Consider the following 14668-nt stretch of genomic DNA (forward strand, 5'->3'; position numbering starts at 1 on the left):
GTTCTGCTAATGGTCTATAAATCACTAAACGGTTTAGGTCCTGAATACATGAATGAAATGCTAATGGAATATAAACCCACTAGGGCCCTGAGATCGAGAGACTCAGGTCAAATAGTGGAGCACAGAGTCCAACACAAACACGGTGAAGCAGCATTTAGCTATTATGCTGCACACAAATGGAATAAGTTGCCAACAGAAGTGACGTCAGCCCCAAGTGTGAATGTTTTTATGTCCAGGTTAAAAACATTTCTTTTTGCCCATGCTTTTTAGAGCATTTCCACTTTTTAATGGAATTTCTTGCACTGTACACTGTTTTTATTGTATTTTTATTTTATTTATTTTTCTCTTCATTTTAAATGTTGATAAGCTGTTTTTTTCTTTGTTTTTAAATGCTTTTAATCATGTAAAGCACATTGAGTTAACTTGTGTATGAAATGCGCTATATAAATAAATTTGCTTTGCTTTGCTTTTTCTTTAGAATCAGCGTGACACGCAAACCCCTCCACCACGATAAGGTGACTGCTCAACTCTAATGGAGTAAAAGTACCATTTCTTCTTCACAAAAATATTCAAGTAAAACGTATGATGCATTAAAACTACTCTGTAAAATTAAGTAAAATTTGTCCAGAATGCTACTTGTGTAAATGTAATGGAGCAAATGTAATGCATTCCGACCCACCCTTGGTCGGAATCATCGTAAACCAAGGACCCCCTGTATTTGCCTAATACCTGGTTACTGCAAAATATATGCTGTGATGTATAGCACAGTGGATGAATGGTTGATATCGATAACGATAAAATCCCATGTTTTTAATCCAACTTCAGCGATGAGAGTAACATGGAAATGTAACAAGACCTGTTACTTCAACGTCTTTAAATCCAATTCACAAGATCTGCTCTCTGAAAAAAAAATTGTACCTGTCATTTCATATCTACTGCAGCCTATGGGAGCAGCAGATATTTCAAGTTAAATTCAGAAAGCTTTTAAAGCACTTAAAACTGGGTCAAAGTATATTGCCATTTCCAAACATTGGCAAAGCAGTAGAAAAATTAGAACACAGAACAGCACTTTTGATGGTCACTGAGGCGGTTAGTTCTTTTCAGAAATACTTTTTACTAGTTTGTGAAAGAACAGTGGGGCGCCAAAAGGAGTTGGTTCATTACAGGAGCCTGGGAGAGCTATTATCTTGTGAACAAAAATAAATAAGTGAGCTTGAAACATAGTTTCAAAGCAAAGCAAATAAATCTTCCAGAGGCAACTGGATACAGAGGCTTAAAAATGAGTGGAATACCCTGTAGAAGGCTCGAGAAGAAGCTTCTTTCCTGTTGAGGAATTATTGTGCGAAGGTGAATGATTCCATATGAGACTGCTTTAGTTCTCTTTCCAGACTGTATTTCCGTTTGGATGTTCTTCTTTGTTTGGCTTGATTAGAGACTTTCTGTCGGTGAACGGCCTATATCACTGGCGGAAACGTTGTCGAGACTGCCAAGGCTGATGGGTCATGGTGACTCCGGGACCCAGGAGACCAAAATATTGCTTGTGCTCTCACCATGATGTCTCTGTGACATCTCCAGAAAAGATGACAACTAATATATATTAGCGCTCGGACTCGGGGTGTATATCCCCACTTGTTATTCTTGCGTACGTCCACAGTGATTAACAAATCAGATTCGATTAATGACTCCTTGTACTGTTAAAAAATAAATAGATGTATGACGTCATAGTCCAGTGAATGAAAATTCCAGTGTTGTTATTTGAAAACCACCCATGAACTTAACTATTACTAAGTTTTGCATACAAGGCTCTGCCTTTGTCTTCCTCATCTTCCTCCCCACCACCAGAGTCATCATACACACCGCCATCCTATGCTGTCTAGCCACACTCTCCCCTACCACTACCTTACAGTCGGTAACCTCCTTCAGATGACATCGTCTGCACAAGATGTAATAGCACCTGCGTGCTTCTACCTCCGCTCTTGTAGGTCACCCTATGTTCCTGCCTCTTCTGGAAAAAGTGTTCACTACAGCCATTTGCATATACACAACACCCTTAATTTCAAGTTTCGGCCTCATCACTCGATCTGATACTCTTTCCACCTCCAAGACATTCTTAGCCAACTCTTCTTTTAAAATAACTCCGACTCCATTTCTCTTCCCATCTACACCGTGGTAAAATAATTTAAACCCTGCTCCTAAACTTCTAGCCTTACTGCCTTTCCACCTGCTCTCCTGGACACACAATATATCAACCTTTCTCCTAATCATCATGTCAACCGACTCCCGAGATTTTCCTGTCATAGTCCCAACATTCAAAGTACCCACATTCAGTTCTAGGCTCTGTGCTTTCCTCTCCTCTTGCTGCCGAAGAACCCGCTTTCCACCTCTTCTTCGACTTCGACCCACAGTAGCTGAATTTCCACCGGCGCCCTGCAGGTTCACAGCGCCGGTGGCGGACGTTGTTAACCCCTTTCCCCGGGCCACTTGGTCGTGGCCCGGGGAAAGTGGTTGGGATGAGAATCAGCACATCCAAATATAAGACCATGGTCTTTAGTCAGAAAAGGGTAGAGTGCATAATATGCCGATTAGGATTCCCACATAGTTTCTAGGCAGGACACGCCCTGCTCCAATATTACTGCCTCCAAGACACGTGCCGCTGCACTATGATTGACTGCTGTATCCATGTAGAACATGCCCAACTGAAAAGAAGTACGTGACTTAAAAGGGATGGCGTTAATATGTTTCCCACTAACCCTAACCTTAACCCATCCTAAACTGCCTTAACCCCCAACCGTAGCCCTAAACCAAACCATACCAAACTTCTTTGTTTTTATTTCGTACAAATGCGGTACATGTCTGGGATGCTCATCTCATTACATCTGTGTAACGTGCCTTTCTCGCAATGCAGGAGCCAATCGTGTTGCAGCAGGGCGTGTCCTGCCTAGAAACTATGTGGGAATCCTAACAACACCTCCTTATAACAACAAAGCTATTGGTGGATATTTTGGGGGGCATTGCACTGAATATAAAATTAAAAAGTTTTAAAAACCTATTCCTCTTTTTGTTTTGTTTTGAAAAAAACAGACAGCAACAGCAACACAGTATGATTATAACAATGCAACAGCAAAACCACATTGCTTGTGGGTGAATGGTGGTGTTAAAATGAAGGTATTTTCTTCTCTCTGTCAAACGGGAAATGAGTGGGAGAGAGTGACTCACCGCGATTGCTGCTGGAGAGACGTTTGCGCTGGCTGGTGGAGGTGTTGTGTGGAAGCAAGGTGTTCTGCTGGTGGTTACTGTCAATTGGACTGGTGGCAATGATGTTGTCTTTATATTTGTTCATTAGGGCCAGCTTTGTATCACTCACTGTGGAGGAAAAAAACAAATATTAAACTGAAAATAAAGAAATGCACACAGCAGAGAGGTATGAATTTATGGCTACTTTTTATCCTGGCCAGGACACTCTTGAAAAGGACGTTGTTAATATGAATGAGGCTTTCCTAGTTGAAGAATTTCATATGAAAAGGAAATAATTATTTTCACTTCAAATGAAATCCCAGATTCTTGAAAAAGTGGGAAAATACACTCTTTTAACTCTACAGTATATATTGTGGGAGACAGGAAAATAGGTACAAAAAAATGACAAAGTGGCAGCAACAGAGGTGGAGTGCTGTGACAATTTCCTGATTTCTAGATCAATCATAATGTTTCAGATCATCAAACCAATTTTAATATCATACAGGACATATAGACAAACAACTATTCACACTCACATGCACACCTACGGGCAATTTAGACCACCATGCATGCTTTGGGGACGTGTGAAAATTAGATGATGCATCACAAAGGGCTAGCCTTGAAATAAATAAATACAGAAACGAATAATACACTATAAAATATACAGTACTTCTTATACAAAGGCAACGTTCCCAAAACGTTTTAGCGTCACTGACCGTTTTCATGTCAATCATTTTTAGGGTTATTTACACCATAGATATAAAGAAACACTTTATAGAATACGATACCAATTATTGACACACGCCGGCCGTATGCCGTATTCCGACAAGTGTTACGAGATAATGACAACGACACAGTCCCGTAAAGTGTCATGTCTTGGAGCGCGTTTTCTTACTTTTACGATGAATAAAGCTCTCGTTACCACATAGTTGTTGTCCGCGAATGTTTGGACATGACAATCTGGAAATTAAGTTTCACTTTGTGCCGCTGTCGCTTTGTCTCCGCTATTCCATGGCCCCGCTGCCGGCGTTAGCTTTGGCTATCAACTTGAGGCTAACACCCATTTCCTGTCAAGTCTGTGTCACGTTTTTTCTTTTTGTCATCATAACGTCTGTCGAGATATATCGTAATAAAGGTATTTTGGTCCAAAAATGCGCTTATGTGCCATTGTCTTGTAGGCGAAATCTTTTGGGTGACTTAGAAATTTGTACTGCTGGACCGAGTGGGCCAGCGTCAAGAGGTACATGGTGGCGACGCCGCCCGAAGTGATGTTATGACCGCATCGTTAAGGAGAACCGACATTGTTGAAAGTGTACAATTCCAATGGAATCGGTCAATTGGACGGTGATCTAAGTCAGCACCGGTTTTTGATTCCCACCCCTAGTTTTAAGAAGTGATTCAAAGGTTGACACACCAACTGGCTCATACGGGGTAAAATGTTCGGTAACATAGGACCATTTTTTTTTTTTTAAAACAGTTGAACAAAATGTTCACTAGACTTTCAAGGGCAGTGTTAAGAAGATGCTCTAACCTGACCTTTTATTTGGTAATGTGAAACAATTCACTTAAATGACAGCATCTGATACATACGCATACATACATGGATTTCCCGCTCCGTGACTATTGGCATGGATGTGAATATGAATGGGTGTCTGTCTATATGTGTCCTGTGATAGCTAGACTGGTGACCACATCCTGGGGTGGACCCACTTCCACCCACAATCAGCGAGAATGGGATTTGTTTTTCTTGGACAGGAAGTGGTCGAAAATGGCTGCATGGGTGGACACCTGATACAGAGATTTCGATCTTTCTTACTGCTTGGCTCATCCTGCAACTTATTTCTCAGTAAAATACATGTACAGTATGTGTATTCTGAACTAAATGTAAATGTACTGTATTTGGTGTCCTTTTGTTTTGGTCAACTTACCAGGAGTCAGGTCCATATTATTCTTGTCATTGCATCCCTGCAGGGAGTCCAGGGTACGGCTGACTTGACTTGCAAATTCCTCGCCTCCATTCATGCACTCTCGCTGCAGATGGTGACGCAGGTCTGTGATGTCATACTCGTACCTGGCGTTTATCATGGGATATAATGAGTGTTTAGTCATTTTGTATTGCATGAATCACAATAACTTATTCAACGGGGTCATTTTTCAATGACATAGTGAATATTCTGTCCCCAATTACTGTATGTGGTGCTCATTACAATAGTTCAATGTTCAACCTCCCATCATATGTCCAAACCCTACTTGTACCCATCCAGAATTGGAGTCTCTCGGATACTGAGGGTACCACTGGAGTTTGGCCCATGACCCCGGGAGTTCCTCAAGCTCTCTCGGGCCTGGCCTCCCATCAGCACTGAGGGGATATAATGGATCTCATTAGCTGCCTCAGCGCTGGCACTCTTCTGAGGCTGAGGGATCCGGCGGCGTTTACACCAGCGTCTGCGGGTGTAGAGGATGAGGACCAGACACAGGATGGACAGCAGAAGGGCAATCATCCCACCCTGTGGGAGAAGGAGAAAAATGGCAGAAAATCAGAGACGGAAGACAAAGAGGATAAGTCAAAGGCAGGAAACGTCAGAGAATGTTGCTAATTAAAACAACAACATCAAAGCAATGACACCAGAAACACAATTTGAAATGCAATTGTGAACGCAAGTGGCTAAACACACCTACTGCATTTAGAGATTTGGACCCATTCTACTCGTCATACAGTATATGGCCATTTAACCTTAGGGGAAATATATTAATGCTCAAAGATGAAGTTCACACATTTACGAGACAATGTCAGCCGGGTGTTAAGAAGATTTATTCAACTACTTATCCCCAAAGATTGGTTCATTTTATCCAAGCTGTACCTTGACTCAAAGTTCTGAGGTCAATCTCTCACATTCTTAAAGCTGTGATTCTTTCACTACAAATATTTTCTCTCCTACATCATTAAACGGTGACAGATTACCAAAACCATGATACCCTTAAACTGTTGCCCATATGGTCGTCTCGTGCACAAGAATGACCGATTCTTTCCAATTCCAACCCACAACTTGGCACTGACATTCTACCAGTTAGCTGGAGAAAAGTGGAACTGTCCATCCATGAGTCTACCACTTATCCTGTTCAGGATTACGTGTGAACTGGAGCCCATCCCATCTGAAAAAAGGTGAGGCACACATTGGTTGGCAGCCTGTCACAGCGCACACACAAACAAACAAGCATTTATACGTTCACAGTTTGCAATCTAGTCTTTAATTGGCTTCCCATTGATGTTTTTTGTATGTGTGAGGAAGTCGGAGTACCTGAAAGCCAACGCAAGCACGGGAAAAACATGCAAACTCCACACAACAACAAAACCTGACCTAAGATTTGTTCCTTTTGACTGTGAGGTAGAAACGCCAACCAAATGTGCCACCCAGTTTGAAATGAAATGCGACATGTAATTATGTAAATATCAGCTGTTAACAGCTACATGGTATGCACGGTTGCTAGATTTGTTGCTTTGTTTGAAAAGTCACGTTGGAAAAGTTCCTAAATACGTAAGAGTAAAAATTATGCAGACAGCAGATGTGTGATGTAAAGACAAACGACTTATCTGTCTCTTACTTCGTCAGTCTGTGAAATAAATGATCATTCGCTCTTCTCATTTTTGCTTTGAACAGCACACACACCAATCACACCGCCCACCCTAAAAAGCCTTCGCTTTTCTCTCTTCCATGTATGCGCAAGTAGATGAGTGCTTTTGAACGTCAACTACTTTCACATGTATCCACCTATTAAGAAGAATTCCTCATTTGCCATCATACAATTCCTAAATTAATGGCGAAATGTGTCAAATGCACCTCAAATCGATTCCATTTGTGAACCGATTCAAACCATTCCAACTTAAAAATGTTCAACATTTCAATATCTCCTACTTTTTGAAGTATGAATGAATGAATTTTGCACTTTAAAGTTCTACATTAATTACGGCAATTTCATTTATACAATACAATACGATAATGTAGCTATTCTCCCCCCGAGCCTGCGACACGATGGTGCAACGTGATGGATGGCACATGTCAGCAACACAAAAAAAAGCTGTAAAAGAAAAAGAAGTCACATGTAATATTGCTCAGCTCACAGCAAGCAGAAGCAAGAGACAGAAGTCAACAGTAATCATTATTCGCTCACACGTATTCCAGCAGAAGCTGATACGAGATGATTGGGTCAGGTCACATTCATTTTGTCTCCTTTTGTCTCTGATTTTAATGACATAAGGCCGTTCTTGAAACTGAACAATCTGCAGCTGTTCCACACAAATGGCAGAAATTTGGGAATGCGCAAAGGATGGGAAGATTAATGGTGGAGTTGACCTGGGATTGGCTGGCAACCAGTTCAGCTGGGATAGGCTCCAGCAACCACTTCAGGGTGTACCTCGCCTTTCGCCCAAAGATAGCTGGGATAAGCTCCGGCACCCCTGCGACCCTAGTGAGGAAAAGTGGTATGTAAAATGGATGGATGGATATATTGAACTTGTATTTACCACCATTAAATGATTATAAGCGAGAGGGGAAAATAACAACAAACAACTGAGATAAGGTGGTTGCAAAAGTGTGCACACCCTCTTAGAACTGGAATATGGCTGTGTTCAGAATTAACCGATCACATTCAAACTGTAGTTAAATGGGAGTCAGTACACCCCTGACACCATTTGAAGTGCCGCTGATTAACCACAAAAAAAGATGCTCTAGTTAGTCTAGCGATTGGCTGGCAACCAGTTGAGGGTGTTCCCCGCCTCCTGCCCAATGTTAGCTGGGTTAGGCTCCAGCACCCCTGCGACCCTTGAGGATAAGTGGCTCGGAAAATGGATGGATGGATGGTAGAAACTTGAAGGTTTTGTGCTAATACTGACTCGTGTTTGGAACTGTTCATAATTCCGTCCATCTTGACTAAGGCCCCAGTACCAGCTGCAGAAAAACATCCCCAAGCACGATGCTGCCACTACCATGCTTCACTGTAGGTCTGTATGTATGATGTTCTTTTGGTGATCAGCAGTGCTGTGCCTAACATACTGTATATATACCTTTTGTAATAATGGTCAGAAAGTTCAAAATTGGTTTGAAAATTCCAATAGGTATACTTGATGCAAACACAAAACATCTGCAAATCGGCAAATTCTCGAATGTGGAACTGCGAACACTGTATGTGGGGCTTCGCTGATTTTTTCCACTGTAGGACTCAAACCGTGAACCCGTGGCGCCAAGCTACTTCCTCCTAAAATGAGAAAGGAGTTAACATGGCATAAAAGCCACAGTCGTTAATGAAATAAGCGTACAGTTAATTAAATAACTGTGCCTGATGTAATAACCAAAGGAAAACTGAAAATCAGACCATCCAGTTTGCAAATAGAGGTTGGGAGCTAAATGTGCCTGTCTTGGAGTGCATTGGAATTGTCTCATGAATATATTAAAAGCAAGAAAATCACACACAAATACTTGGATTTCTGTACTGCATTGCCCAGTAATTTCAGCATTACTTTTGAAGTCTTTGAAGGATACGAATCTTCGGATTAGTACAAATAAATATATTCATCAAATGTCAATGTGAAATGTGGGTTTGTTCCATTAAGGTTGCAGGGAGATAAACAAAATAATGGATATAGTTATATTGTGTTGAAATATTGAGATTTCTGTGGGTGAATCATTTATACTGACAAAAGCTATTGGCCTATTTGCATAATTTGTTTGTTTAACCTGCATAGTCAAGGACATAACAAATGACACTGTTATGCAGTAAATCTGCAGCTCAGTAGTCAAATGTAGGCCAATAATTTGTTTTATAATTATTAAAAAGTAATTTGAAAGTCAAAGAACTTCCTCACACTGAAATGCAGCAATGTGTTAAACACTTGAAAACAAAATTATGTAGTAATAATTTCACTTTCAAATAAATTGTAAGACATTTCCATGGTTCTTACAGTAGTTCTTAATGGCGTGTAAGAAGGACAATACAGTATTTGTAAATGATGAAACGGGATTACCTGTGATGTGATGGTAGAAGACCAAAACAACTGGACAAGCAAGCATGTGAGCAAGATGGGCAAATGATTGGCAAACTGGGTGGTTGCTTTATCATGGCAGAGGTTGTATTTATAAAAAAAGAATAATAAAAAAAAATAAATAAAAAAAAAAGGCATACAGGATGAGGCTGGTGAATCCCCTTCACTTACACTCTGGTCCTATAGACGTTTATAACATACATAGCCACTCCCACCACACTTCAGTTGTACAGCCGGGTTCACGACCCTTGTCCTGCATGCTCCCCCTTCATGTCCTTGCCCTGTCCTCTCTTGTCCACCCTCATTGGGTGTAGCGCTTACTGCCCCATACAACACTCATATCTAATATGTCATTGTCCTAGGTTAATAATGATTTACTTTCCTCATCTTGTTTACAGTGAGTGGCTTGGTCTTATTGTATTCTTTTCTCACTCCCCTCTCGAAACCTTGTTCTGTTCCACTAATTGACTCTCTCAATAAATATCCATTAAAATACTAAAAAAAAACAAACAAAAAAACACAGCGCCACCTTAAAAAGTCCACTGTGACACAGTAAAACTCTTCCGGCATAAAAGGGATACAGATCCTCCTTTATGCTTGACCTAACAGCCAAACAGGACACATACGCACACACACACACACACACACACACACACACACACACAGAGTTTTGTTTAGACAAAATGTTAATTGAAAAACGTGTTGCAAAGTGGACATCTTTGAAAGGTCTAGCATTACACATAGTGTGGTAACACTGAAAGAAGCATCGGGTGTTTTCTAAAACAGAGGAGGTTGAGAATATAAATTAAAAAGTGTAGTCTCACTCTGGCCAGTAGAGATACAACACAAATTCAACTCAAACTAAATAAAATATTAGACATTTAAAAAATACAAAAAACTGAATCCATATATATATACACAGTTGAATAGAAAGTACACTCTAGAAAACGTCCCGGAAAATAAATAGTTGCTGACTGCATGTGCACTTTTGGGATGGACACATTAATAGCATTTATACGATACATAGTAAAGTGGAACCTCGATAATACGGACCCCGATATAACGGATATCGGATTAAAAAGACCGTCGGGACAGAACAAGGTGCCTAAAAATAGTTTCCATTTTTACTTCAACTGCTGCTGACAAAATCTGTTAGTTCCACAATTGGCCGCTGTTGTTTACTGGCGCAATGCAGGCAGAGAATGGGACTGACGTCTTAAAGGTCACTGGCAGAGGTGTGGACTCGAGTCACATGACTTGGACACAAGTCAGACTTGACTCATGAATTTGATGAGTTTAGACTCCACAATATGTTGAAGACTTGCAACTCGACTTGGACATGAACAGCAATGACTCGTGACTTCACTTGGACTTGAAAAGATTTTGACCAAACCAACAATTTGTAGCTTTTCTCTTTCTATCGCTATGTGTGGTGCCACTTACTGTTTTACTACAGTTCTCTCAGTTAATGCTCTGTCGGCCACGCTCTGATAGAGAAATTGACCATGAGGTCATTCTTTCACACACAACCTAAAATAATGGTTTTATTTATTGTAGAACATAAATCAACATTAAATGTGACAGCTAAATAAGGGAAACATTCCAAGAACTACTGTTAACAGACACAGAAATGACAACGACCTTTAATGCAACAATAAGGACGTTAATTATTGCAACAACAAAAAAATCCATACTGCATTGTGGGAATTGCGCTTAAGCTTGTTTTCGTTAGCATTAGCAGCTAGCTTTGTGAGCAATCATAGTTCCATGGCTTGCAAAGCAATGGCTTGGTCCCACCTCTGGTAACTGAAATAATGGAGCCTAACGTGGAGATGGCTGGCTTTTGTATTCAGAAATTACTCAACGGTTTTCATTCGTTCCTTTTAATAATGACATAGCTGTCCGCCAGCTTTTAAAGGTATTGTGGCCAAATTTTCTCAAAAGTAATTAGGAAATAGCAACATAATTTGTTCGATTTGTTCTAGAATCAAGAAGACATTATAGCCAGAGGAAGTAGAGACTGTACTTCTAAATCCCTAATGTATTAGCACTTTTTGGACATTAAATTGGAGTCATCAAAATCCAAACATTTTCTGTCAAAAAACTCCAGCTCTCCTGGGGTTGGGGTAGATTTACCTTTCCAGTGTATAGGGTGCAGTTGGTTGTCAAAATCAGACATGCATTAGTTAAACCCTGCTGACCCTGAATTTGTTCGTTGTTCACAGTTTGGTTGATGGTGTTTCATAGCTTGTGGCTATAATCGTTACATGCCAAAGTGAATAGGTTTCCGTAGACCAGTATAACCACATCTTATTTGTTTGTTGCTATGGCACATCTATTTGTGGATACACATACAGTACATACAGTGCACCCAGAAAGTCACCAACTGTGTGAGGGTGAAACATTTACCAAAGTTCAAACTTAAGGGGCCTCTTATTGTTCCGAGCCATTCTTGCACGCTGAGGTGATTCAATAAACTTGAATAAAAATAATTTCCGATGACATAATAAGGGAAGGCAATTCACTTGTGTTTGGTCGTTTGCATTCGCAATGCTTAAGATAATGTTAGTTAATGTTTAATTCCCTTCATCATAATAACAGTTGAGCTGCTCTCTCAGCCCCTCCGCCATGATAAGGCTCATTGAGGAGGTGTCAACAACAAACAATTATAAATAGAATTTTAAGATTGCATCTCTTCGCGCATAGCCTACGTTTAAACCGACATGACTGAAGTCAATGTTCCAGTCGTCTATGACTAAAATTGAATTATATTTCAGATCGATTGAGCCCTATCAGCCGAAATTACCACTCATGCGTAGAGAGGGCTGAAAGAGGTGATGTAGAAAAACTGTTTAATGTCTGACATTACTTGAAATCAAAGTGAGGACTAAGTGGTTTGTATCTAACAGAACCAATAAAACTCAACCACACATCAAACCACGCCATTGCTCTAGCCCTGTAATCTACTTACTAACGGATAAGCATGATGTTATAATGGTACCGACTCCTTATGACGAACACTCCTGAAGAGAGGACACATGGCCTTTTTCAGTCTAACAGAGCAGACATTGTAGTAGAGCTGGACCATCAATCTCAAGATCAACAGGAAATGGTTACTTTATGGATATAACGTTTATTTTCATTGTGAAGCTGCAGATCGATTGCATCCTATATTTCGCCAGCATTTGACTGAGAAAGAGTTGCTGCGTACACTCAATGCTTAATCCCATGGTTGTCAAAGTATAAAATTGAACATCCACAATGAAATGATTTTGAACTATACTAATGATTATCATTACCGCAGACTTCACGAGCCAGTGCGCATTTTAACATTGAACAAATGTCAAAGTCAGAGCCCCATTTACCAGCTGTCTTGTAAGAGTTTCTGTATTAAATAAATTATGATTAATGGCAGAAAATATCAAAATGTATGTTTAAAGACTAAAAAGTAAAGTGCGCCTCTTTTAAAATTTGTTCTGTAGAACGATTATCTATGACAATTTTTATCATCCCTATTCCCAAGAAATGTGTTGCAATTCAATGCCATAAACAAGCCATCAAATATTACAGTAATGACATAGTTACAAACCTATGTGTATTTCTGCACAACATTTAAATCATGTTAATTTTATTTCATTTTGCTGTATCTGCAGGTCCAAAATGTATTCTAAACACTTGGTTGGTTCATGCATATTCTGCGCCTTACACTGCACAAATGTTAAACTGGTTCCAGGTTGCTTTAATTTTCAAAGTTCCACAACAAGTTCCACAACTGCAAAACCCATTTTTGTACTTGTTCAGGTGTGACTAACGCACTTGGTGGCATAGAAGGTGCAGTAGCAATTCATCATGTTTCTACAAATGCTACAGAACAAAATGTATGGTGGATTGCAAGAAAAATTTGCATCAAGCCATGATATTCAATTACCATAGGGAAATTGATGACTCTTATTACATCTCTTGGTTGAGAGATTAAGCCACATATCTAAAGAGTATCGCTATAACCACAGGAACATAACCATGGGTACACAAAACAATTCTGGTCTGATTTTCAAATAAGCATGAGATGTTGCTTGGTGCTCATTTTTTTTCATGACCCACCGACCTCACTGAATGAATCTGTCTCCGTTTGTAGACATACGTTAGGGGTTGAACTAGAGTTGAGAAGCTGGGGAGGCTATGGATTGGTGTGTCTCGGTCGGATGTTTTTTTATAAACAGAGCTGCTCTGGCAGAAGGGATTCAGGCTTCTGCTTTACAAGTGGCCAGGGTCACATTGATTTAAGGTTTACGCGATCAATGGTAGCAACGGTTTTAGGAGCATCACAACATCAATATCAATTTTACATGAACTGAGCTGTGTCACAATGACCATCCGTTACATGTAACCTCATGGTTGTTAGTGTTGCGTGTGTGTGTGTAAAACCAAGAGGACAGGGAGGTAGTAGCAATGCACATTGCATAGACAAGGAGGTATTGAAAATGTAAACTTAAATATAAACTCTTAGGGCTCTATTTTCGGCAGATTCTCATTTTCAAGGCTCTCTGCGCGTGTTTGCCAATTTGGTAGACCAGTCTGCGCCAAGCAGGGCGTTGCGGCGCAAGGCTGTGTCCTTGGAGATGTGCCCAGTGGAGTGACAATTTTGGTGGCAGAAAGTTGGTCTCAACTTACACCTGCTCAAATGAGATCTGAATACTGGCGCAAGGTAGACAGCAGGTGTAACGCGGTTTTGTTGAATTTGACTGGGGGACAGGAAGACAGATACTGAGGTCCGCGGATATTTAAGTCACCAGTGGTTATCACAAGCTCATTCTGTATTTAATAAGAGTACTAGCTCATTTTGTCTATTGCCACACCGGCCAACAGCACTGACAATGCTCCACTCACACACAGATCGCTGTGATTACGCATTGTCCTCTTCCGCACAGAGACGTCTCTGTCAAGACTGTCGTTGCACCATATTTAAAGGGAATGAGAAGAGCCACTTTGACTGGCGGCAAATAAAGTCTGCTGTAAACACACCCACAGCGGTGCAGCCCACCCACTCCCAGATCTGCCAGGCTGGACTGCTCTACGAAATTACCAACACCGGTCTAACCCGCACCTAGCGCACAGTTGTGCCACTCTCCATGGCAGGTATACACCCCTCACGAAAATAGGGCTTTTAGTACGCTTTATTTTATTCTAAGAATCTCACTGTGGTCTGTTGAACTTGCAATCATTTTGTTCTTTACCAAAGTGAGAAATGTTGGTATTTGTTTCCCTCAGGATGTAACATTTCTCTTAACTCTTAAAGTGAAATTTACATTTTATATTTCTTAACAATAATAAAACATTACTAGTTTACCTACACACCTGCATGTACAAATAAGCCCCACAGAACCGTGATGTTCTGAA

General features: G+C 40.4%; 1 protein-coding gene across 7 annotated transcripts in view; it reads right to left on the reverse strand.

The window, feature by feature from the left end:
- The window catches only part of astn1 (astrotactin 1), a 272558-nt gene that overhangs the window by 197833 nt on the left and 60057 nt on the right, over positions 1-14668 (reverse strand). For 4 of the 7 annotated variants that reach the window (XM_061693363.1, XM_061693362.1, XM_061693359.1 and 1 more), the window contains exons 3-5: positions 5485-5741; positions 5163-5305; positions 3217-3363 (exon numbers count right to left, since the gene is read on the reverse strand). In XM_061693363.1, the coding sequence (XP_061549347.1) occupies positions 3217-3363; positions 5163-5305; positions 5485-5741 (547 nt within the window). The remainder of the gene's footprint in view (positions 1-3216; positions 3364-5162; positions 5306-5484; positions 5742-14668) is intronic. The other 3 variants (XM_061693365.1, XM_061693361.1, XM_061693360.1) reach the window with 1 other exon arrangement.

This window comes from Phycodurus eques, chromosome 13 (genome assembly GCF_024500275.1).
Source record: "Phycodurus eques isolate BA_2022a chromosome 13, UOR_Pequ_1.1, whole genome shotgun sequence".
In the NCBI taxonomy this organism is placed as follows: Eukaryota; Metazoa; Chordata; class Actinopteri; order Syngnathiformes; family Syngnathidae; genus Phycodurus; species Phycodurus eques.